We start from the raw sequence: 26593 nt of genomic DNA, 5'->3' as shown, positions 1-26593 counted from the left end.
CTTTCACTCTTTTTCTTCCTGCTTAGAGCACTGGTACAGTGCCACCAGAGAGACAAACGCTATAAGCTAAGTATGGCAGAACTGAGTGCTGTAAAGAGCATTGGTCCCTAATGACAGTATTAGGCCATCATGTCAGATCTCTACTACAGACTCCCAGACTTATTGTATGAGATCAATAAACCTCTCAACATTTATGTCCCCTATAAATCGTATTTTTGTTGTTTGCAGCCAAACATTTTCTTAACTAATATTATAATGTCCCCCCCCCGCCATGGAATCTACTGTTCTGATTCATTAACATTATGTGTCCAAAATCATGGTAGAGAAGGGACATTGAAAAGGGACATGGGGCATAAATAGTCTTGATAATTTCTTGGTAAGACTATTTATGACTATATTTAGTTAAATATAAACATTTTTGTTTTGGTAAGTCCACTAATGTCTGAATATCTGAAAGTATTAGAGGAGTTATATGGTAAGAAAGATAAGATTTATAGAAAAATCTAAGTTCAGAATTGTTAAATTATTTTTATTTGTCATATTATTTGGATGCCAGTATTACGTACCTTTAAACCTTTCTGTTTTATGTGATAGTTATTATCATATATGGTACCTTCTGCAATACCTAGCTATTTAGAAGTAATCGAAGTGACAAAATGCCATAATATATGGAGATGATGACAGGGCAAGGAGAAGGAATCAAAGATATAGTACCTGGTATTATTTCCTTTTAATTTGTTTGCTATTATTATTTACATTTTACCTTAAATAGGAGACAGGTTAATTAAATATCCAATTTTCCTATCTGTAAGACAAAGAAAAAACTTATGTTTGGCTTTCTCATTTCAAGATTTTTATCTTTCTTGGGATATATATTTTATAAAATGTATAATTTGGTTATTTGTATGTTTATGAAGTTTAAGGGTGGCTAAAAGGCTCACATTCTTCTAAGAGTAAAGTCTAAATTGGAAAATAGTAAAAGTTGCATACTCACAAAATTAGGCACATTCTAAATCATAGTATAACTACAACTTTAATTATGTCTCCTGAACATTCAGTAGAAAAGGGAAAATAACACTCAGAATCCCAGTAGATTTAGGAAGAGAGTTGGGAACAGAAGACAGTCTCCCTTTAGTTATGCTGCTTTTTTAAATTGTAGTGGTTTTTTATGTGCCTTCCAGCTTCTCCCCCACTGTGCCCTTCTTCTTCCCACAGGTCCCCAATCCCCAGATTTCTGTGCATCCTCTCTCATGCAAAGAAGGCTGGAAGACAAACTTCTGAAGCTAGAGGGTGATTACTAAAGGAGTTTGAAGTGAGTGCCATGAAAAGACCTAATTACTCTTAATGAGAATGGTATTTCTGTATGTTCCCACACTTGAATTTTGACCGCCTTTATTTAGATACCACCAGTTTCACATGCACTCATTTATGCGTGTTAATTCTGTGCAGTTTTATTGCATGTATAGATTCATGTGACCACACCACAATCAATGCACAGGGCAGGTTTATCACAAGGATCCCTCCTGCTACCCTTTCAAAGCGACAGCCACTTTCTTTCTTCTCCTCCCACTACCTCCCTAACCCCAGAAACCACTAATTCTGTTCATCTCTATCATTTTGTCATTTCAAAAATGTTAAATAAATGGAAGAATGCACTATTTAACCTTATGAGATTGGCTTTTTCATTCCGTATTATTCCCCTGAGATGATTCCAGTTGTTGTGTGCATCGATAGTTTGTTCTTTTTATTACTTAGTAGTATTCTGTGTATGGATTACCACAGTTTAACTCTTCACCCATGTGGGTTGTTTCAAGTTTTTGGCTATTTGGAATAAAGCTACTATCAACATTTGTGTACATGTTTTTGTGTAAATGCTTTCATTTCTATGGGATGAAGAGTACAATTGCTGTGTTGTACAGTAAGTATTTGTTTGATTTGCAAGCCACTGCCGCACTTTTCCAGAGAGGCAGTTACCGTTTCACATTTCCAGGTGCAATGTATGAGTGATCCATTTTCTCCAAATCCTTGCCACCACCTGATGTTATCACTATTAAAAAAAAAACTTAGCTATTCTGGGAAGCTTGTACTGATATGTGCCTTTACCTAATGGCCAATGATGCTGAACATCTTTTGATATGGATATCTTAGTGAAATGTCCATGTCTTTGTCCCTAATTAGATTGTTTCTTATACAGTTGAGTTTTGAAAGCTCTTTATATGTTTTAGTTACAAGTACTTTGTTGGAAATGTCTTGCAAATATTCTTTTTTCCAGCCTATCACTTATCTTTCCATCATCCTCTCAGGTCTTTCACATAGTATACCTTTTTTTCTTTTTTAACTTTGATTAAGGTCAATTTGTCATTTTTTTCTGTTAAGAATCATGATTTGGTGTCAAGTGTAATATCTCTGCCTAGTTGTAGGTTCTGAAAATTTTATCCTGTTTTTCTTCTAAATATTTTATTGTTTTATATTGTGCATATAACTCCATATTCCATTTTAAGTAAATTTTCATACTTAGCGTAAGGTTAGATCAAGGCCTATGAATGTCCAGCTGCTCCAACACCATTTGCTGAAAGGCTGTTCTACTGAATTGTTTTTAAACCTTTGTCACCCATCAAAGGTGATTTAATATACTCACGAGAACAGTTTATTTTTACCCATTCCAATGCTCTTTTCTTTCTGAAGACCTCTGGATTCTATTTAATCTTCATTTTAGCAGGCAGTCCTGCTGTTCAGGTGTAGTATGAGGACTGGGTGGATGTGTTGGTTTAGTCTTCCATTGGGCCCTGCCATCACCACTCTGGCAAAAGTAGAGCACAGACTGCCTCTCATTGCAGTTGGGTGAGGTGGCAGTTCAGCTCCCCTTCTGGCCCTGCTGACATCCTCCTGGCAAAGGCAGGCACTGATTTGCACATCCTTTTTGCTTCCCAGTGGGACTGGAAGCTTACCTCCCCAATGGAACCTGATGACACAGGGGAGGTGACAAGGAAATGGAGTGCTGCCTAGGCCCGTGTCCTACCTCTTTGTTTCACCTTGTTGATACCCAGGTGGGAATGGAGGCTCAGATCCCTGCTGAACCCTGCTAACACCAGAGAGGGTATATTAGTTTCCAATGGAAACTATAAAAAATTTCCACAAATTTAGTGGCTTAAAAAAACAAATTTTTTGTCTCATAACTCTGGAGGCCAGAAGTCTGAAAGCAGGGCCACACTCCTTCTGAAAGCTCTAGGGGAGAATCCTTTTTCACTTCTTCCAGTTTCTGGTGGCTCCAAGTGTTCCTGGGCTGTGGCTGTAAAACTCCAGTCTCTACCTCTGCCTTCACATGGCTTTCTCCTCTTCTCCATGTCTCTATCCTCTATGTATCTCTTATAAGGACATTTGTTTTTGGATTTAGGGCCACCAGGATAATTCAGGGTGATCTCATCTTGAGATCTTTAATTATCTTTGCAAAGACCCTTTTTCCAAATTAGGTCACATTCACAAGTTCCAGGGATGTGACATGGACCTTTTTTTTGGTGGGTCACTGTTCCCACTACACCCTGATGGAGGGTGGGGATGGAGGCTTAGCATCCTGCTGGGCCTTGGTGACTCCAGGGGTGGGACTAGGGGTGGGAGAGGGTAGTGAAGCTCCCTGGTCACTATTCTTTCTTTGCACTACCTAGTTACTATGGGTTGAATGTCCCTCTGCTTTTATGAATGGATTAATGTTACTATCACAGGAGTGGTTTTGTTATAAAAGTGAGGTCTCTCTTGCTCTTACCCTCATGTCATGTGATGCCCTCCACCATGTTATGATGTAGCAAGAAGGCCCTCACCAGATGTCGGTACCAGGCTCTTGGACTTCTCAGTCTCCAGAATTGTGAACGAAATACACTTCTTTTCTTTATAATTATTCAACCTGTGGTATTCTGTTATAGCCACAGAACATGGACTAAGACATTGGTTAAGTCTCGTTGCTGCCAGCTGGGGGTGGAAGCTGTCTTTGTCACTGGACTTCACTCATACTACCTATATTACCTCCTGCTTCTGCTGAGTGGAAGACAGAAAATCAGCTCCCTGCTTGGTCAGTCTACATCACCTGGAAGGGCAATCAGTGCTGCCTACATCTGCCAGGTAGAAGATGGGAGATTAGCTCCCTGCTCAACTTTGCAGACACCATAGGATAGGGGTGTGTCAGGGCACTCCCATCTGCTTCTGTGGGATGGGGGTGGGTAGGATGGAAAAGTATCTCCTTGCTCTGCCACACTGAAACCATGGGGGTGGCTTGTAGGTTGATGCTTGGCTGGCGTAGGGTGGGCATTACAAAAAAGGGTTTTTGTTCTGTTAGGCGCCTGGTCCTATGACTAGGAGGAGAAGGCTTTTCATGCATGCAGTTGTGTGTGTGTGTGTATGTGTGTGTGTGTGTGTGTGTGTCTTTCCCACCTGGGATATGTGGGAGGCAATAAGGAAGCCCAGAGAACTCACTGAATGTCATTCCTTAAGTCCCAACGTCCATAGATAGCTTGCTGCATTCTTTCTACCTATGCTTGAGTTTTCCTATGCTTGTTTGTTGTGTTATGTGCAGGGTCTTTAAGTTTTAAGAGGAAAGACTTGGGAGGAATGGGCTATTGCATCTTGGCCACACCAGAAATTGTTAGATGACTCATTCCATTTAAAATTCTAAATGTCATTAGTCATACATTTTAGTGGAATTCTTTTCAATTTTTATGTTCATTTTTCCTACAATTCTCAATTTAAGCAGTAAGTGAAAGAAAAACAATTTAAAGCATATTTTAACCTTTAGTTAATGCTGAACTCTGACTGTATCTGCTTTCTTATTGGTTCTTATACAGAGGATTTTACAGGGACAAAACAAAAGATGAAAATATGCTAATAACACTTGTTATTTAACATCATTCTTATGTGAGATTAAAAACTGTATTTAATGCCATATTCTTGTACAACTATGAGTTCTTATTTTTATGAACTATCTTCAGCAATGTGTACAAGAATACTGTTTAGAATAGTTTAACAGTATTATTTATGCATGTTGACTTAGAAGTAAACTGCAATAACTACTACACATGATTTTATAGCAGAATGGCCTCATTTCTTCTTTTGGTATCATGAATGACTATTATGATGAAATCCACGTCCTGTTGGAGTTTTGTGTGCCTTTATTCCACCTTTTGCATTGAGGATGAAGTTTACTAAGTTGGAAGGCATGGTTTTTTCAATTATTGATGGGGACAATTTTCCTCTCATTTCTGTCTGGACAAACATCACTAGTTTGGAATATGCTGGGTTTCTGTAAGCAAAAGAAGAGTTAAAAAAAAGATAAGAAATTTTTAGATTTACCTACTGAATTTACAGGTTTTTGGAGAGCAGGATTCTTATTCACCATTGACATACTTAAAAATTGTACTTAAAAATATTAAGTGGCTAGAATATTTCTTAAAACCTTCAGTTTTAGGCACCCTTTCCTTTTTGTCATTTTACTGACTTTTAAAAATTCTAACAGTAATGTATGCTTATTATGAAAATTTAAACAATATAAATTTTTCATAATTAAAGAAAAATTTCCCTCCCTTATTTCCCTTATCCTGTTTCTCAGAGATAATCACTGTATATAGTTTTAATTGTTATCTTTTCAGGTGACTGTCTATATATATATGTGTATATATATACACACACACATATATACAAAGACAGCATACATCTGTACATAAATGAATATGTACCCCACATATATAAATAGAGTTTTATTTTTTTAATGGAGACATTTTTCTGCAACTAGTTTTATTTTTATCTTATGAACTTCCTTCTGTGTCTGTACATACAGATCTACTTAACTGTTTTTCATGGCTACAGACAGTATTTCTATTCTATTTAACAGTCCTTTTATTGACTATCATTTAGGTTGTTTCTCACTTTTGGCTACTGTAAGTAAAGCTGCAATAAAATATCTTTGTAATGTATCCATTTATGCCTTTTTTTTTTTTTTTTTTTTGAGACACAGTCTTACTCTGTTGCCCAGGCTGGAGTGCAGGGACGTGATTATAGTTCACTGTAGCCTCAAACTCCTGAGTTTAAGCGATTCTCCAGCCTCAGCTTTCTGAGTGGCTGGGACTACAGGCATGCCCAATCATGCCTGGCTAGATTTAAAATTTGTTTTAAAGAGACAGGGTCTCATTATGTTGCCAAGGCTAGTCTCAAGCTCCCGGCCTCAAGCGATCCTCTCACTTCGGCCTCCCAAAATGCTGGGATTTCTGGTGTGACCCACCTCACCCAGCCCCATTTACACTTTTATAAATACTTATAATTTCTAGGTCAAAGGTTTGTGCATTAAGCTTTTTGACATGTTAATTCCAAACTGCACTCTAAGTGGTATTTTATATTCTAGCCCACCGATCTTCACACTGGGGTAGGAAAGGATGAATACTTTTAAGAGAATTTTTCAAATCTCTAACTTCCATATGCATTTTTTCCTTAATCTGATGTGTAAATATGTCTCTGATGGAAATGTGGGCTTTTTCTTTCCTATCAGCCTGTTCAAAATCGCCCTTCTCTTGCTTTATACAACAAAGGCATACCTGTTATCCACACTAAATAGTACTATGGTGCTTTACCTTGGTATGTAAAAATCTTTGGAATGCTAAAGGGAAAATCTGAGTAGAAGCAGATTGAGAAAAAAATCTTTTCCAAGTCATGCCATTTTTTTTTTTTCTTCAGTAAAACTGAAGGATCTAATTGAGCTGTCAGCTGACAGGTCTTTTTTTTTTCTTTTGAGACAGAGTCTTACGCTGTCACCCAGGCTGGAGTGCTGTGGCATGATCTGGGATCACTGCAAGCTCAGTCTCCCGGGTTCAAACGATTCTCCTACTTCAGCCTTTCGAGTAGCTGGGACTACAGGCATGCGCCACCATGCCTGGCTAATTTTTGTATTTTTGGTAGAGACGAGGTTTCACCATGTTGACCAGGCTGATCTTGAACTCCTGACCTCAGGTGATCCACGCACCTCAGCCTCCCAAAGTGCTGGGATTATAAGTGAGAGCCACCATGCCTGGCCAGGTCTTTTTTTAATGATAACTATTTTTTGATGATCGGTCACTACATAATTTATGGTATATAATTCATAAATTTTTATATAAAAATAAAATAAAAAATATTTTAATATAATTCTGAAATTTATTTTTATTAATTATTATTAAATCAGAAATTATTTAATTGACAGTGCTGGAATTATACTCTCCATTTTAACACATTTATGTTAATAAATTTTCTTCAGTTTTCTTAAAATGAAAGCACCAATAGACTTGATATTGAATGCTGTCTTATCAGTAATATACACCCACAGTTAAATGAAATGAGTGTAATGGTTAAAAGCGTGGACTCAGGAACTAGTCTGCCTTGGTTTGAAACTGAACTTTGCTATTACCTATATATAACCTTCAGATAGTTAATCTCTTTGGGCTTCCACTTTCTTTCCTGCCCAATGGGCACAGTCATACTACCTACTTTATGGGGTTACTTTGAAGATCAAATGAGTCAATATATGCAAATTGTTTATAACAGTGCCTAGCATATAGTAAGTGCTATTTCAGTTTTGCTAATAATAAAATATGTGTTTCTAATAACAGTTTGCACTATGTTTAATATTTATATATAAACATGTTTTTAATTTTGATCAATATGTAATGATAACTTAATCCAGAAGGCATATATATATTTGTAGTTGTTAGACAGTAGAGTTATGGGAAGTAAAACAAATTTTACAACTTTAAACACATGTCATTTTTGCAAAGAATTAGGATGACTATGAAATAATTCAAACCATAAAATCTATTAGAATAAAATTATATGAGGGGAAAAATAAAAATGTGAGTTCAAGGAGGAAAGGAATGATGTAAATTTTCTGACTGTTAAAAGTTGTATTTATTTTAAAGTGAATAATTTAATGGTGGGTTTCAAGTTACGGTATTTATAATCTACTGGATATGTTTATAAGGATGATATAACCATTTTTTTAAAAAAGTCAATGTTTAGCACATGCTGGGAATTGTACTTTTCATCAATGTAATTTACTTTTCATCAATGTAATCCCTATGAAAAATTTTAATGTCAACTTAAAAATGTGCAAGGGAGAATATGGTTTTATAAAATTTTCAAGGAAGACTACCGTTTCAACAAATAGCGTGAGTGTCCATTTTCTTATACTTTTCTCCATGCAAGGTTTAGACTATTTTTACAGTGCCTCAAATGGCTAGATTGAGAATAGAGTAGTTCCCTCTTATCCTCTGTTTCACTTTCTGCAGTTTCATTTACCTAAGGTCAACCCATTCCAGAAATAAGAAAAATTCATAAGCCTTAAATTGCACATTGTTCTGAGTAGTGTGATGAAATCTTACATCATCCTGCTCTGTCCCACCCAGGATGTGAAATCATCCCTTTACCAGCGTATTTAGGCTGTATAGGCCACCCACCCATTAGTCACTTAGTAGCCTCCTTGATTATGAGATCAAAAAACCATGGTGTATACATAGGGTTTGGTACTATTCATGGGTTTAGACATTTACTTGGGGTCATGGAACATATCTCCATGGATAAATGGGAACTACTGTCCTTTACTAGTAGTTTCTATGGTCTTAAATCCTTTTTTTTTTTTTTGAGACAGAGTCTCGCTCTGTCGCCCAGGCTGGAGTGCAGTGGCCCGATCTCGGCTCACTGCAAGCTCCGCCTCCCGGGTTCACGCCATTCTCCTGCCTCAGCCTCCGAGTAGCTGGGACTACAGGCGCCCGCCACCACGCCCGGATAATTTTTTTTTTTTTTTTTTTTGTATTTTTAGTAGAGACGGGGTTTCACCGTGTTCGCCAGGATGGTCTCGATCTCCTGATCTCCTGATCCGCCCGCCTCGGCCTCCCAAAGTGCTGGGATTACAGGCGTGAGCCACCGCGCCGGCTTTCTTTGTGTTTACAATGGCTTTACACACATAAGAAAGCCTTTCTAATATTTACTGGAGTGCACTTCTGCATTGACAAGGTGCAAGAAGGGGTCTTGGCCAGTGAAGCACGCTTTAAGGTGTAAAATTTTCCAACTATAGTCCGTGCCAGTGGTTGATTACCTTGCTGAATTGGTGTAATTACCCTTCATTTGTTTTGTTTTCTCCTGCTATGGAGAATAAAATCTTGGCCATAGATTCAAAATTGACAAATGGGTAGAAAGACCACGCATTGTTGTTATTATCTGTATCAACAATCCTGTACATTAACGTGAATAATTGTGAGGTTTTTTAGTTTTCCAATTCAGTAGAGGAAATGTTAAGGAATACAGGTCCAAAATTTAATTTCATTTGGGCTTCCTTCACATACATTTTTTTTCTTGTACTGCAACATTTATATCTAACCAATGCATCTGTTTTCATGTGCCAGTATCTTTTACTCAATAAAAAATCATTTAGCAAACATTAAAACTTAAGGAACTTATGAAATGATATACATTGAATTAGAGTATATGCTTTTACAAAATATGTATATTTTATGCTGCCATTTTATCCCAAGGCCACCTTTAGGCAGTGACTCATCTCTGATTTCTTCAGCTTTTCTTTTATCTGAATGTACCTACTGGATCTCATTTTGCAGGTATCTGCTCTTAGTAAGTAGTCCATTGGGAAGAATTCATTCAAAGTAAAGCATTCATTACTGATAAATGTGTGTTATAATTCTAGGAAAGTTTATTTTTAATTCATAAAAGTTCCTTAATAATTTACAGAAATGACTCTAATGGAGAAATAGAAAATATCAAGGAAGCTTAACTGTTGGGAAATGTTTGTGTGTGTTTGATTGTTCTCAGAAACCTCAGATCATACTTTATAGGGAAGTATCCATTCTGATTATACTTAAAATGAAAATGATTATATGAAGTTATTTTAAAAATCATATTTAGGGGCAGTTTTTTTTTTCCCCCAACAGAATATGCTGGTACGTATTTCTACTGATGAGCCAGGAATCTTGAACTAAATCACAAGTTGAACTAAAAAACCTGTTAAAATAAATAAGTGCAAATAACACTTACTCTTTCATTGGTGAACATACAAAGCCACAAGGATGGTTATAACCACGGATATAATTTGAAGATGGAGGATATTCTGGAAAATCCACGCTTTTAGCTAAGAGATTTTAAAAAATTAAAGATTTTTTAAAATTATTTTAGATTTTTTAAAATAAAATCTTTATTAAAAAGATTTTAAAAAATTATTTCACAAAGAGGAAAAATTATTTCCAGCAGCATATTTAAAAAAATATATAATATAGCATTTAAGTTGGTTAATAGCATTAACATTAGTTTTATATATGTGAATGTTTATTTGCACATATGAAGCCAAAATTGAGAAAATACCAGTATCAGCACTATTGTCCTCTTAAATTTTTTCCTGCTAGTATTTCTAAAGGTGCTGTCAACTTCTGTATACAAGAAAAATGGTTAAAAGTATCATTGAACTATTTTCTGAGATTTGAAGCAAAAGATGGCTCAAATCTCAGAAAATAGTTAACGCCTATAACTAACTTAAATCTCACTGGGTTTGAGTGAAGACCGTTAACTGGCTTTGGGTGAAAACTATTCTACTAGGGTCCTGGGTTCATAGATTTTTTTTGTTAATCGTGTTTTTTTTTAAGTAAAATATTTGAAGTGGTTAGATGGTCTGTCAAAAACGATATTTTAAAATGCTCCCTTCTGCAATTCCCTGTAACTAACTTCAAACTCTAACTGAAAATCAGTAGAGTTTATTTTAGAATTATGCAACATAGTATCTGTATTCTATGTGAATGCAGAGGGGGTTGGTTTATGATTTAATTTATGATAATATATATATACTCTTTCTAAAAATATTTTAAAACATATATGTGTTTATTCTGTGCAACTGAATCCTGCTCTTATCAGAGAAGATGGATTTTCTGATATGATTTTAACATAAGCAAATCAATTCCATGGGAAATACAATGTAAAACACTAACTTGGAGACTAGAGTTGTTGAATAAATTTTCCATTTTTATGACTTATATCATTATCTTGACAGAGCCTATAATAGTACTGCCAGAAGTGATGTTATTATAAAAGATTTTTTCTCTGTTTGAAATATGGAAATTCTGCTTGTCTTCTTTAAAAAAAATCTGTTGTAGTCTACAAACAGGTATGGGTCTTTTATGAAGCATATGGTGTGGTAGTTAGCACTTATTTTGGAAAATCAGAAAGAACTGAGTTTTAATTCTGGGTTAGCTGCTTATTAGCTATGTAACTTAATTTCTTAACTGCTTAATTTCCATGAACTTCAGTTTCCTCACTAGTGAGATAATGCAAGCAAAAATATTTAGCTTATAGCAAGGTACAGGGTAGGATAAAAAAAAGAAATGTTAAGAAAACTATGAGTACTGATCGAAAATTCATTCAATGGAAACTTTTAAAGCAAATTCAATAGTGATTTGTGCACCAAATCACTATCAACTAGAGGTTGATTACCTCTAGTTGTTGATTTTAATCTCTACTTCTTTTTTAGCTTCCCTCTGATCACTAATAATTACATAGAAATGGTCTGCTTTCAAAATGTGGAAAATAACAGATGTATGATCTGTTTAGACAGACTATTTTATGTTGTAGGCCATGAATACATTATATGTGCCCTCATTTCAAAAATGAGACAACTAAACATATATGAACATTATGAACATCAGCCCTTAGTGGCATGCTGAAGAAAGAGCTAACTGGGTTTGAATGAGTGCTACGACGCAGTCTGGACTCTGAAAAGTAGAGTACTAAAGATATCTCGAAGGAACTGAAATCTTGCTGGGAAATAATAATTAACAAAATGTAATTGTCCTTGGTCTCAAGTAGGAATAGTGAAATTAATTCAAATTATAGAGAAAAACGGGCTCTATGCCACTGTGCTACCAAAGTTCCTTCACCATGAGTTATCTTAAGTTATCTGAGTCCATAGATCCTCATGGTATGGAATGGTATGTTTTGATCAATAATGCAAGTTAGAAAATTACACATTTGCATTTTACAGAGTGACACATTTGGGAGTGGGGATAGGTATATATCAAAATCTGCAGTTTCTAAAAGAAATAAAAGCACATTTATGTAAAGAGCCATCTAGTGGAAATTTCTTTAACAGTTTTATCAGTTACTGGATATGCTCATTATAAGCAATTCAAATACAAAATCATATCTAACAATTAATTTTGTTTCTTCGGATTTTAAAAACGTATACTTGAAGTTTTAGGCTACAAGTATCTATCTATATTCACTGCTACATGATATATGCTACAAAAGTCTAAGAGATGTTGTAAACATTGACCATTATATAAATGGCACCTTCGGAGTGTCACAGGCATATCTACATGATACGTGTACTTGGTGATCCTACTGAGTAAACTTAAAAAGGAAATAATTATAAATATAATTTATTTGAAGCTGTGAATAAAGGGAAAACATTTATTAATGGTTCATAGTAATTCCAAGATATGGGCAAAATGCTTCAACTTACAACTGATAATGTTCATATTTCCTTCGTAGCGCTTGATGTACACTAAGTCGATAAAGTCTCGAGGGGAAATGGAGCCCATGGCAAAACTTTGTGTAATGGTATGACATATGAATGTGTCCTGCAACAAATCAAACCATAAAGAAAACAACCATTATTTAATATCTATTCTTTGTATTGTTTCCCTCCCAAATTTTATTGCATATTATTGGCCTCCATTTGGAAAAAGCAGGGCTTTGAAATTTTAAGACCACATCACCAAATCAGCTTGGATTTTGAGTGTTAAAGGAGCATTAAATCTATGAGTGTAGAAAATTCAAGAAGCAATCTTGAGATCATCTACTCTTTCCATTTTTAGATGGAGAAATTGAAGCCTAACAGATTAAATCACATTCACAACTAGAGATAAGTAAAGAAATAGAACCCAGGTTTCCTGATTCCCCATATAGCACTATTTCTACTACTCCACATAGGTTAAGTAATATATTCTGAAAAATACATTGATTTAGCACCCTGTAGTGTAAGGTCTAAAATTAAAGACCAATGTTGGTCTTGAATGGCCTAACTACACATTCCTTTCCCTCTTCATTCCTGCAGATAAGATCCCCTAGCCAAACAATCCTCCTTCTTAACAAGACCAGCACAGTTACTATTTATCCCTGTTTAGTGGTCTCAGTTCCCTGCTGGCCCATGGAATCATTCAAACAAGACAATCACATTCTTCTGCAGGAACTGGGGCTCACTCTACCCTGTTGACACAAAGGCTGCCTCCCACAGTCCCTAGGTGTTCACTCTGTTCCTATGTTGCCCTGTGTTGCATAGTTTGTTCTCCCTTCTTGGTCTGTGATCAATGATTAATAAACTTCAGTCTACCTCACTTGTCCATTGGTGGGTATTATGTGTTTGACCATCCCCATAACCCTAGAGTGGGACTCTCTCCCTCACCAATAGGTTGAAGAGGAGGCAGTTAAGACACATCCTTGAACAGGCATGGTGGCACATGCCTGTAATTCCAGCTACTTGGGAGGCTTAGGTAGGACGATCGCTTGAGCCCAGGAGTTTGGGGCTAGAGTGAGCTTTGATCACAACACTGCACACTAGCCTGGGCAACAGAGTGAGACCCTATCTCTAAAAAGAATAATAATTATAAAAATAAATAAGTAAATAAAACATACTCCTGGACATGAATACTATAAATCTTTACAGAAAGGGAAAATAATTCTAATTTAGAATTAGGAGACCAGGTACAAGTCCTCGTTCTACCACATATTGGCTGCATTATCCTTGAGTAAGTCACAAAATCTCTCTGAATTTGTTTTCAGGTTTTTGGATGTCACATCTAGTATTCTTTCTATTATACCATATGGCTTGAAACAACAATAGAAATACCTGAAGTGCTAATCGAACTGTATGATTAGTATCATAAAACGATGAATGAAATAGTTAAATTTTTGGATTTTCATTTGTGATGCCCAGTGGTTCTCAAATTGAATGTTCAAATCCCAAGAAGATCATGGACATGTGTTTTTTTGTGGATAGGCACTTCCTCTCTACAAAATAAAACTGATTTACAAGATGAAGATCAAGGACTTTCTACAAGATGAAACAGATTTACCTTCATGGGCTTTTCTACAACTCTTCTCTCCTAGATTTTAAGATGAGTTTAATAAAAGTAGGTAAAATTACGGAGTTCTAAATAAATGATAATTTGATGGCAGATATGTGGGACATTTATTTATTTATTTATTTACTTATTTTTGTTTGATAAATGAAATACAGGTTGGAGACTTAAAGAACTAAAGGCCTAGTGATCTGAAATTTTACAAATGCAATCATTTGTGAAAATCATAAAAGTTAGTTTTATTCCATCATTCACGTTTCTCATCTCTTTTAAATAAAGCTACTATTAGCCAAAAATCTAGGACTCATTTCTAAAAACAGCTTATTGAGTATAATATACATACCATGAATTCACCTATTTTAAGTATATAGTTCAATTAATTTCCCAAAGGAAATTTATTTGTGCAATTTCACTACAATCCAGTTTTAGAAGACTTATCTGATTCCTCTCTGCCTGCATCAGTAAGCCCTATTGACTCTATCTCTGTATCTTTGGGTTTCCTGACTTACCTCCCTCTTCATGTCTACAACCCTAGCACAAGCCACCATGATGTCTCATTTAGATTACTCTCATAGCCACATAACTGTTTGTGCTGATTTCATTCTTACCCCCTTATAATCCATGCTTCTTTCAGCAGCTGTCTCTTAAAAGTGCAAATCAAATCAGTCACTTCCCTGCTTAAAACACACCAATGGCTTCCCACTGAATGCAAAACTTCTCCCTCTGACCTTTGATACTTTTGCAGAATCTGATCCCAGCCTAACCTCTCACCTCTTAACCACTTTTCTCCTTGCTTTTTATGGTCAACCCCACAGATCTTGTTTATCTCCTGATTAAACACTGCCAAACTCTTTCCACCTCAAGACCTCTGTATTTGCTTTCCCCTGTGTCTGCTACTCTCTCCCAGATCTTTCCATGTCTATCTCCCCCACCTCCATTTTGTTACCCAGGTTTCTAATGTCTCTCACTCAGACTGGCCTTTCCCAATTCTCTAGCTATAAATTAACTTCTCCTGGTTATTGCCTATACTATTATCATTCATAACACTTATTCTTACCAATCCTAGCCTTCATTATCCGATAAGTTTTAACAAATTGTTTATTTGTTTATTATGTCTCTTCTGGTGAGAATATAAGTTTTGTGAAAGCAGGGACAATTTCTGTCTTCTTCTCCTATGTGTCCCTAGTGAACTGAAACAGTATGGAGTTCACAGTAGCTGCTCAAAAAGTATTTGTGAAGTGTGAAGTATTTGTGAAGTGAATTAATTAGTCAAAAGAACATAAACATCAGTCTGGGAGAGTTTGGAACAAAGTCAGGATTCCCCCAGAAACAGGTTTCCTAAGACGGAGAAAACACAAACAACTGGAATGGACGTATTACTGGAAGAGAGGAGAATCATCCCTCCATCCCTCCAGGTGGTTATTTATTTATTTGTTTGTTTTTGAGACGGGGTTTCACTCTTGTTGCCCAAGTTGGAGTGTGATGGTATGATCTTGGCTCACTGCCAAGCAATCTCCGCCTCCTGGGTTCAAGCGATTCTCCTGCCTCAGCCTCCCAAATAGCTGGGGTCACAGGCACATGTCACCACACCTGGCTAATTTTTTGTATTTTTAGTAGAATCACGGTCACCATGCTAGCTAGGCTGGTCTCGAACTCCTGACCTCAGGTGATCCATCCGCCTCTGCCTCCCAAAGTTCTGGGATTACAGGTGTTAGCCACTGCGCTCAGTCCCAGGTGGTTATTTTTACAATGGCCTTAATAAATAAATGAGATATCTATAGTGTGCTGCACCAAAGTTTGGAATCACTTATCCCACTTCTTCATCCTTGTTTCTACTTGTGATGTGGTTTGAATTTGTGTCCCTGCGCAAATATCATGTTGAATTAGAGGATCAGCCTGGTGGGAGGTGATTGGATCATGGGGCAGATTCCCAATTGCTGTTCTCATGAGTGAGTGAGTTCTCATGAGATCTGATGGTTTAAAAGTGTGTGGTACCTCCCCCTTAGTTCCCTCTCTCTCCTATTCTGCCATGGTAACAGAAGAGTTACCTGTTACCTCATGCCAAGGTGTTCCCCTTCACCTTCTGCCATGATTGTAAATTTCCTGAGGCCTCCCAGTCATGCATGCTTCCTGTGAAGCCTATAGAACTGTGGGTCAGCCGGGTGCGGTGGCTCATGCCTGTAATCCCAGCACTTTGGGAGGCCGAGGCGGGTGGATCATGAGGTCAGGAGATCAAGACCATCCTGGCTAGCATGATTAAACTCCGTCTCTACTAATACAAAAAAAAAAAAAAAAAAAAAATTAGCCAGGTGTGGTGGCAGGCGCCTGTAGTCCCAGCTACTCGGGTGGCTGAGGCAGGAGAATGGCGTGAACCTGGGAGGCGGAGCTTGCAGTGCGACAAGACCCCCCCACTACACTCCAGCCTGGGCAACTGAGCAAGACTCCATCTCAGGGAAAAAAAAAAAAAAAAAAAAAAGAACTGAATCAAGTAAATCTTTTCTCTTCATAAATTACCCAGTCTCAGGTAGTTATTTATAGCAGTGTGAAAACAGACTAATGCAACCTCTTTTTGCCATGTATCATTATTCCTATCATTTCATTCATTTTTTCTCCTCCTGAGCTTTCATTCTGCCCTTACCTCATACTGATCCTTTCTTCTGTCTCTCTCTAAACCATACTTTCCTCTCACATTCTCTCTTCTCTCAACTTTCTACTCCAGTTATCTTTATTTTCTCTTTGTTTTTATTCTCTCTCTTTGTATCTATTTAACTGAGATAATATATTTGAAAGTGTTCCTAAACTTCAACCTTCTATATAATGTTATTTCCTTACTTTATCTTTACTGATGTGGTTTGGTTCTGTGTCCCCAACCAAATCCCACCTTGAATTGTAATCCCCACATGTCAAGGGCGGGACCAGGTGGAGATAATTGGATCATAGGGGTGGTTTCCCTCCTGCTGCTTGGTGAAGAAGGTGCCTGCTTCTCTTTTGCCTTCTGTCATGATTATAAGTTTCCTGAGGCCTCCCCAGCAATGTGGAACTGTGTGTCAATTAAACATATTTCCTTTATAAATTACCCGGTCTTGGGTATTTCTTCATAGCAGTATGAGAATGGACTCATACACCTACTCTTAAACATTATACGCCATTTGTTCTTTAAGTCCTTATGGTATGTGTCTGCATTGTTCCTGTTCTCATGATAGTGAGCGAGTTCTCATGAGGTCTGATGGTTTAAAAATGTGTGGCATCTCCCCCTTTCCTCCCTCTCTCTCCTGCTCTGTCATGGTAAAATGTGCTTACTTTCCCTTCACCTTCTGCTATGATTGTAAGTATCCTAATATCTAATGTAATATGACTAAAATAAATCTACAGACTTCCCATCAATAAGACATACTTAACTTTTGTTTTCCATGTAATGGAGGTGAATCTCTGAGTTCTGTTCCCTTATAACAAATGGCACACATTGCAAGAGAGGTTACCAGATTCAAAATGTAATAATGCATTTGCAAGCAGAATAAAGCTAATTGGAATTAAACTCTTGGAAAGCAGGGAAGTTTTAAGGCTTTTCTAAAGACTTCAAGTCAATTTGAAACTATAAAATACTGTGTCTACATAACATAGTTTTAATAAACTCAACTCACTAAGGTATAAACTAAAAATATATTAATGTTCTAAAAGTCCAGTATTAAACAACAAATTACCGAATCAATCCTGTGTACCATATCGTATACTTGCAATGATTTATCCCATGTAACTCTCTCTCCAGTTTGGTATAGGAAATCAGATAGTTTAGCTGCTGATTCTGGAATTATCCCTTCAACACGATATCTACAGTTAACAAAATCAAGAAAATCCAAAGCTTACAAAGTTTAGTCTAAGCTGAAAATATAATACTTTCAAAGCATAAAGGTAGGCTAATTTAGCAAACAGCAATGAAGAAAACTTGAAGGTACTATCAGCAATTCAATACATTAATATTCAATTGGAAGTAGCAAGGTTTATTTAAATATGCATTGCAATAAATACCTTATTTCAAAATTCATCTTTCTATAAGTAGGCTATTAGTTATTAAGTTTTTGGGGAGTCAAAAGTTACAATGGGAATTTTGCACGGTGGGTTGGCACCCCTAACGCCCACATTGTTCAAGGGTCAACTGTAATGCTTTATTGAAACACAGCCACACTCATTCATTTACATGTTAACTCTGGGTGCTCCTGTGCTATAATGACAGAGATGAGTAGTTGCAAGAGACCATATGAGTTGCAAAGCCTAAAGTATTTACTCTCTGTCCCTCTACTGAAAAACTTTGCCAACCCCTGATTTAGGGTGTCCACTCAGTGGCTAATCTTTCATTTTCCAGTCACTTTGTAAAGGTAAGAAAAGTACAAATTACAGTTATATTATATGGCTGTAAGGCAGAAATTATTTTTTTGTTCATGAACAATTAGAAGGTTAATAGCTGCATAAAACTAATAGCAACAAAGAAACAAAGAGGACCAGCCAGAAGTTTAACAGAGAGAAGCGGAGAACATACAGCTAAACTGACCCACTAAGAGCACACTCATCCCTGGGGTCTGGATGGCTGTGTTTATGCACAGGCTCTCCTACTCAGTACCAATCAGGATAAGATGTAATGCAGACCTGTAAGTATTCCCCAAGTCACATTCAGATTGATTAGCAAAGAGCTGATGCCTTACTGACTCAGGCACATAAGTATAGTACAACCTTTGATGCATCACTGACGGGAAAATAATCTATTCTATCCACTGTAAAATAAAATATACTCATAGCTGGGTCTAGAAGACTGTGTATGCTGAAGGCTGCACCCTCTGAGGAGAGACTGGTGACAAAACTTCCAAGCTACCAGTCTCTGGCTAAATCCAGAGCAAAACCACAAAACTCCCTGAATTACAAAAGCAGTCTTCAATCCACATACATATTTGACAGTAGAAGGTAAAAATTACCACAAAATGGCTTATGTTGACCAAGGAGTGATCCATGGGAAGCCAGGCTAAAAGATAACTGCAAGTAAAAAGTCAGAGCAGAGATATCAGAGGCTACAGGCTGTGGGGGAAACAGACTTCACAGAATTAGTCCAGTTAAATCACCAAACAGATAAACAAATGATCAAACTCATAACCACAAACCCAGGATGGGTGGATGGCGTCAGTATCCAGAGTTGCTACAATATTTTACCTAAAACGTTGTTTTCAACAAAAAACTGTGAGTCATGCAAAAAAACATGAAAAGCGCGACCTATACTTAGGAAAAACAGCAAACAGGAGAAACTACATTTTAGGGGGCCTTATCACATAAAGATGTTCGAATTATCATGTAAAAAATTTGGATGGGTGCAGTGGCTCACTCCTGTAATTCCAGCACTTTGGGAGGTCGAGGCAGGTGGATCATGAGGTCAAGAGATCGAGAGCATCCTGGCCAATATGGTGAAACCCTGTCTCTACTAAAAATACAAAAATTAGCTGGGTGTTCTGTCATGTTCCTGTAGTCTCAGCTACTTGAGAGGCTGAGGCAGAAGAATCGCTTGAACCCGGGAAGCAGAGGTTGCAGTGAGCTGAGATCACGCCACTGCACTCCAGCCTGGTGACAGAGTAAGACTCCATCTAAAAAAAAAAACAAACTAAGAGCAATGATTGTAAATATGTTCAAAGAATTAAGGAAAGCAGGCAAAAAAAAAAAAAAAAAAAAAGAGAAAAATAAACAGTGCCTCAGAGAAATGTGATATGCCATTAAACACATCAACATACACATTTTGAGAGTACCAGAAGGAAAGAACAGACACTGCACTCCAGCCTGGATAAGAGAGTGAGACCCATCTCTAAAAACAAGAGAGGATAGAGAAAAAGAAAAATACGCACAAAAATAAAGAAATAAAATAATAACTAAAATTTCTACAAATTTGTAGGAAAACACTACATTCAAGAAGTTCATTGAATTCTAAGTAGTACAGGTGGAAAAACATCCACCTCCAGATATATCATAGTCAAAAACCTGAACATGAAAATAAAGTCTTGAAAGCAGTTAAAAAAAAAAAGGCATTACATAGAAGGGAACCATAATAAGACTGACAGCTGGCATGTCATTAGAAACAATGGAGGCCAGAAGGAAGTAAATGACATTTAAAGAGTTGAAGAAAAAAAGCTACCAAAAAAGAATTATATATCCAGCCAAGTTATCTTTCAAAAATAAAGGTTAAACAAAGACATTCTGAGATAAAGAAAAACTGAGAGAATTTATTGGTAGTAGTCCTGCCTTATAAAAAATACTAAAGGGAAGTTTTTCAGGCGAAAGGAAGAGACACAAAATAGTAATTCAAATCCTTACAAATAAAGAGTTACAGTAACAATAGTGTGTAGCTAATGTTACAAGACAGTATAATTAAATATTTCTTCCCCTTTCTTCTATTAACTGATTAAAGACAATTTCATAAAACAATAGCGATAACATTTTATTGGGCTTATAACATATAGATATAATTAACAATAAACACAACAGAGGGGGATGGAAATAAAGCTATATTTGAATAAAAAAATAACAGCAGATAGTAAGTCAAATCCATAGAAAGAAATGAAGAGAACCAGAAATGGTAAATAAGAAAGAACATATTTCTACAGCTATATTCCTATATAGATGTATTCTTACAGATATATATGTGTATTTAGATGGGTAAGACAGAAATATCTTTAATGATGTTTGTATTCTCCTATTAACTTCTTTAAAATATAATATATAAAGCAATAATTATAACAATATGGTATTTGTAACATATGTAGACATAATATGTACAACAAAAAACAGTACAAAATGTTGGGGAAGGGGCTGGAACTATATAGAAGTAAAGCTTTTATATCTTAGTGGAATTAAGTTTGTATACATCTGCAGTAGATTCTGATGAGTTAAAATATATATTGTAGCTCCTAGAGTTATTACTGAGAAAATAACCAAAAAATGTAGTTCAAAAAATTATTGGCCGGGCGCGGTGGCTCAAGCCTGTAATCCCAGCACTTTGGGAGGCTGAGACGGGCGGATCACGAGGTCAGGAGATCGAGACCATCCTGGCTAACACGGTGAAACCCCGTCTCTACTAAAAAATACAAAAAACTAGCCGGGCGAGGTGGCGGGCGCCTGTAGCCCCAGCTACTCGGGAGGCTGAGGCAGGAGAATGGCGTGAACCCAGGAGGCGGAGCTTGCAGTGAGCTGAGATCCGGCCACTGCACTCCAGCCTGGGCGACAGAGCGAGACTCCGTCTCAAAAAAAAAAAAAAAAAAAATTATTAAAGGAATTAAAGATGTTACACTTGACAAAGCCTACTTAATACAAAAGAAGATAGTAAAAGAACAGAGGAACAAAATAGTCATGAGACATACAGAAAACAAAATAAATTTTTGAAATACAGGAAAAATGACAGACATAAATACAACCATATAACAATAACATTAGGTACGACTGGATATGACACACATAAATACAACCACATAACAATAACATTAGGTGTGACTGGATTAAACAAGCCAATCAGAAGGTAGAGATTGTAGACAGTTCAAGCCATTCTCCTGCCTCAGCCTCCCAAGTAGCTGGGACTACAGGCGCCCACCATCACGCCCAGCTAATTTTTTGTGTTTTTAGTAGAGACGGATTTCACCGTGTTAGCCAGGATGGTCTCGATCTCCGGACCTCATGATCCGCCCACCTCGGCCTCCTAAAGTGCTGGGATTACAGGTGTGAGCCACCGCGCCAGGCCCAGGTCATGTTCAATAGTGAACGAAACAATCAGAAGAAAATCAGCAAGAATATCGAAGACTTGAACAACACTAGATCTAAGAGACACCTATGGAATACTCCTAAAAATAGCGGAATACACATTCTTCTCCAGTGCATCTGGTACATTCTCCAAGAGAGACCATCACTCAGGCAATGAAACAAGTCTCAAATTCAAGGATTGAAATTTTACACAGTATTTTTTTCCATCACAGTGGAATTAAATTTTAACAACAGAAATTTGGGAAACTCACAAATATGTAGAAATTAAACAAAACATTCTTAAATAACCAATAAGTCAAAGAAGAAAAATTAAGTCAAAGAAAAATTAGAGAATAATTTGAGATAAATAAAAATGAAAACCCAGCATGCCAAAACTTACAGGATGCTGCAAAAGCAGTACTTACAGGAAAATTTTTAGTTGTAAATGTCTATTTTTTTTTTAAAAAAAAAGAAGTTCTGAAATCAATAACCTAGCCTTTAATTTTAGGAAACTAGAAAAAGAAGAGCAACCTAAACCCAAAGCTAGCAGAAGGCAGGAAATAATAAGGATTACAGTAGAAAGTACTGAAATTGAGAATAGAAAAATAAGAAAATCAACAAAAACACAAGTTGTATCTCTGAAAAAGATAAACAGAATTGATAAATGTTTAGCTAGATGGACTAAGCAAAAAAAGAGAATAGACTCAACTAAAATCAAGACTGAAAGTGAGGACTACTGACCCTATACAAACAAAAAGGGTTGTAAGAGAATAATGATGTGTCAACAAATTAGATAGCTTAGATGAAAGGGACAACATCCTAGAAAAGCACAAATTACTGAAACTACTTTAAGAAGCAATAGAACATCTCAATTATCTATAACAAGACAGAGATTGAATTAGTAATCCAAATAATCCCCATAAAAAGAGCCCATGCTCAGATGGCTTCACCGATGAATCTGATCAAACATTTAAAGAAAAATTTTTACGTAAATTCTTCACAAACTATTTCAGAAAATAAAAGAGGAGGAAACATTTCCCAAACAAATTTTAGCTTGATATCAAAACCAGATAAAGACATCATAAAAAAAACTATATCCCAGTATCTCTTATGAATATATATGCAAAAACCTTCAACAAAGTACTAGCCTACCAAATCTAGCAATGTATAAAAAGGATTATAAACCATGACTAAACGGGATTTATCCTAGAATGCAAGGTTGGTTTACCCTATGAATTATCAATTATTATAATACACAATTTTAACAGGCTAAATAACAAACCCACATCATTTCAATCGATATCCAACACCCATTCAGGATAAAGCATTCATAAAATGAGGGGTATAGGGAAATGTCCTCAACTTGATAAAGGGCATCTATGAAAAATCCACTGCTGCCGGGCGCGGTGGCTCAAGCCTGTAATCCCAGCATTTTGGGAGGCCGAGATGGGCGGATCACGAGGTCAGGAGATGAGACCATCCTGCCTAACACGGTGAAACCCCGTCTCTACTAAAAATACAAAAAATTAGCCGGGTGCAGTGGCTGGTGCCTGTAGTCCCAGCTACACCAGAGGCTGAGGCAGGAGAACAGCGTGAAACCGGGAGGCGGAGTTTGCAGTGAGCCAAGATTGTGCCACTGCACTCCAGCCTGGGCGACAGAGCGAGACTCCATCTCAAAAAAAAAAAAAAAAAAAAAAAAAGAAAAAGAAAAAAGAAAAATCCACTACTACTAACATCATACTTAATGGTGAAAAACTAAATACTTTTCTATTAAGATCAGGAATAAGACAAGGATGTCCACTCTTGTCACTGCTATTAAACATTGTCCTGGAGGTACTAACCCAGGCAGTTAGGTTAGGAAAAGAAATAAAAGTTATCCAGATTGGAAAGGAAGAAGTCAAACTCTTCATGACATGATTTTTATATACAGAAAAAACAACAGAATTCACTAAAGTAATACAACTAACAAGTCCAGTAATGCTTCAGGATACAAGATCAATATACAAAAATCAATTTTATTTCTATATACTAGGATTAAAAATTTTTAAAAAGTAATTCAGAAAACAATTCCATTTACAATAACATCGAAAAGATTAAAGCCTTGAAATAAATTTAACAAAAGTCATTGAATGGTGTTAGAGTAAAATAAAAAAAAAAAAAAGAAAAAGTTTAAGATATATACTGAAACTCATAAAACATTTTGAAAGAAGTTAGAGAAGCTCAAAATAAACAGAGACATCCTATGTTCAGGTATTGGAAGACTCAATATTTTTAAAATGGCAATAACTCTCCAAATTGAACTACAGAGTCAAAGCATCTTTGTTAAAATCCCAGCTGACTTTTTTCTTGAGATGGAGTCTTGCTCTGTTGCCCAGGCTGGAGTGTCTAAAATTCACATGGAAATGCAGGGGAACCAGTATAGCCAAGACAGTCTTGAAAAAGAGAAAAGTTGGAGGACTCACACTTCTTAATTTCAAAACTTACTAAAAGGCTATAGTAATGAAGGTTGTGTGGTATTGACATAAGGATAGACATAGAGATCAATTGAATATAATTGAGCACCCAAAGGAAACTCCTAACGTATATGGTCAATTGATTTTTGACAAAGGAGCCTAAACAATGTAATGAGGAAAGAAGAATCTGCAACAAATAGTGCTGGGACAATTGGATATTTACATGCAAAGACATTGAATTGGATTCCTACCTCACACCATACAGAAAATTAACTCAAACTGATCACAACAGATCTTTATGTAAGAAATAAAACCATAGATTCCTAGGGATAAATCTTTGTGACTGTGGGTCAGACAATTAGTTCTTGGATTCAACACCAACAGAACAAATAACACAACAGAAGACTGATAAATTGAACTTCAACAAAATTTGTAAAAATTGTGCTTCAAAGGACACCATCAAGAAAGTGAGAAGACAACCTACAGAATGGGAGAAAATAGTTGCAAATCATATATGTGATACTAAAGTCATATCCAGAATGTATAAATAATTCTTCCAACTCAACAATAAAAAAAAACCCAGTTTTTAAAAAAAGAGTTTGGATAAATATTTATCTAAAGAAGATATATGAATGGTGAATATGCATGTAATAAGAAGCTTATGGTCACAAGTCATTAAGGACATGCAAATCAAATCCACAATGAGATACCATTACATACCCAACTAGGATAGCTATAATCAAGAAGACAGATATGAAAAATGTTGCTGAAGAGGTGGAGAAATTGGAACCACTGCTGTTAGGAATATAAAATGGTACGGCCACTCTCTAAAATGGTCTGGTAGTTCTTCAAAATATTAAACATAGAATTGCCATATGATCTAGCAATTCTAGTCCTAGATCTATAGCCAAGAGAAATAAAAATATATGTCCACACAAAAATGTGTACACAAATTTCATAGCAGCATTATTTATAATACCTAAAAGATGGAAGCTAAATGTATATTCACTGATGAATAGATAAACCAATGTGGCATATCCGTACCATAGAACATTATTCTGCAATAAAAAGAAATGACGTACTGACACAAGCTGCAACATGGATGAACCTCAAAAACATGATAAAAGATTTTGTGAAAGAAGCAAGTCACAAAAGATCACATAGCATATGATCTCCTTTATGACATGTCCAGAATAGGCAAATATAAAAGGCAGAAACTGTCACCTAGTCACCTGGGGCTGGGGTGAATTGGATAATGGGAAGTAAATGCTAGTAGGCACAAGTTTCTTTCTGGGTGAGGAGAATGTTCTAAATGAAATTATGGTGATCCTGGTACAACTCTGTATATATACTAACAAACACAGAATTGTACACTTAAAGTAGGTGAAATTTAGGGTACATAAATTATCTCAATAAAATTGTTAAAAATGAATTAGTTCCACAAGTTCTTTTTTCTGAATTAGAGAATGACACTAGATTTATTTCTTATCTAATCTATTGCATAAAAACAATTACAACAAAAATTCTTAATGTCTCTAGAGTAGGTAGAAAACCTATATTTTATCTAAATAACTTGCTCTAACCTGCAAACCAAAATAAGATGATTCAGTAATTTGTAAACTAGTCATCAGTAATTATTTTGTTATCATATCTCTTAATTATCAATTTGTATTTATTCATTATAAATATATTTCCCAATTTCCTGCTCTGCCCACACCCAGTATTAATTATAAACCAGCTGATGTTAATGGTGGAGTTATTGATGATACTGATGTTACTGATTTTTTATTTGTGAAATAGAGAATTGTGTGAAATGACCTAATATAAACCCCAAATTCTATTTTTAAAATAGTGCTACAATATTCATCATTGAACAACATAACTTTTTGTTCCTTAAGTTTTTCATAAAATGGAATGGCAGCAGAGTTTGAACAACACTTTCCAAATTATTATATTAATAATATCTGAATTATTTTTGTAGTTAAGAAAAATTTTAAGTTTGGGAAGATACTGAACCAGGTTTAAGAAGATATTAAACTGGGGGGTTTTTCATTGTTCCTCCAAATATATCTACACATTATGTAGAACAGGATGAATCCTGAGCTGTTAGAACTCTTTATTTTGGTCACAGCAACTTTATTAATTACATTTGTTACTTAAAAAATGTTTAACCTGTGATATGGTTTGGTTCTGTATCCCCACCCAAATCTCATCTTGAATTGTAGCTCTCATAATTCCCATGTG

The 26593-nt window shown here is 36.1% G+C and overlaps 1 protein-coding gene across 1 annotated transcript in view; it reads right to left on the bottom strand.

Moving 5' to 3' along the window:
- Positions 1-4768: 4768 nt before the first annotated feature.
- STARD6 (StAR related lipid transfer domain containing 6) overlaps positions 4769-26593 on the bottom strand; it is a 37913-nt gene continuing 16088 nt past the window's right edge. The window contains exons 5-8 of the mRNA XM_073006284.1: positions 17840-17966; positions 12521-12638; positions 10051-10144; positions 4769-5287 (exon numbers count right to left, since the gene is read on the bottom strand). Coding sequence (XP_072862385.1) covers positions 5104-5287; positions 10051-10144; positions 12521-12638; positions 17840-17966 — 523 coding nt within the window. The 3' untranslated portion in view covers positions 4769-5103. The remainder of the gene's footprint in view (positions 5288-10050; positions 10145-12520; positions 12639-17839; positions 17967-26593) is intronic.

The sequence above is a fragment of the Chlorocebus sabaeus genome, chromosome 18 (assembly GCF_047675955.1).
Source record: "Chlorocebus sabaeus isolate Y175 chromosome 18, mChlSab1.0.hap1, whole genome shotgun sequence".
Taxonomy (NCBI): domain Eukaryota; kingdom Metazoa; phylum Chordata; class Mammalia; order Primates; family Cercopithecidae; genus Chlorocebus; species Chlorocebus sabaeus.
This window is presented reverse-complemented; position numbering and strand designations above follow the sequence as displayed.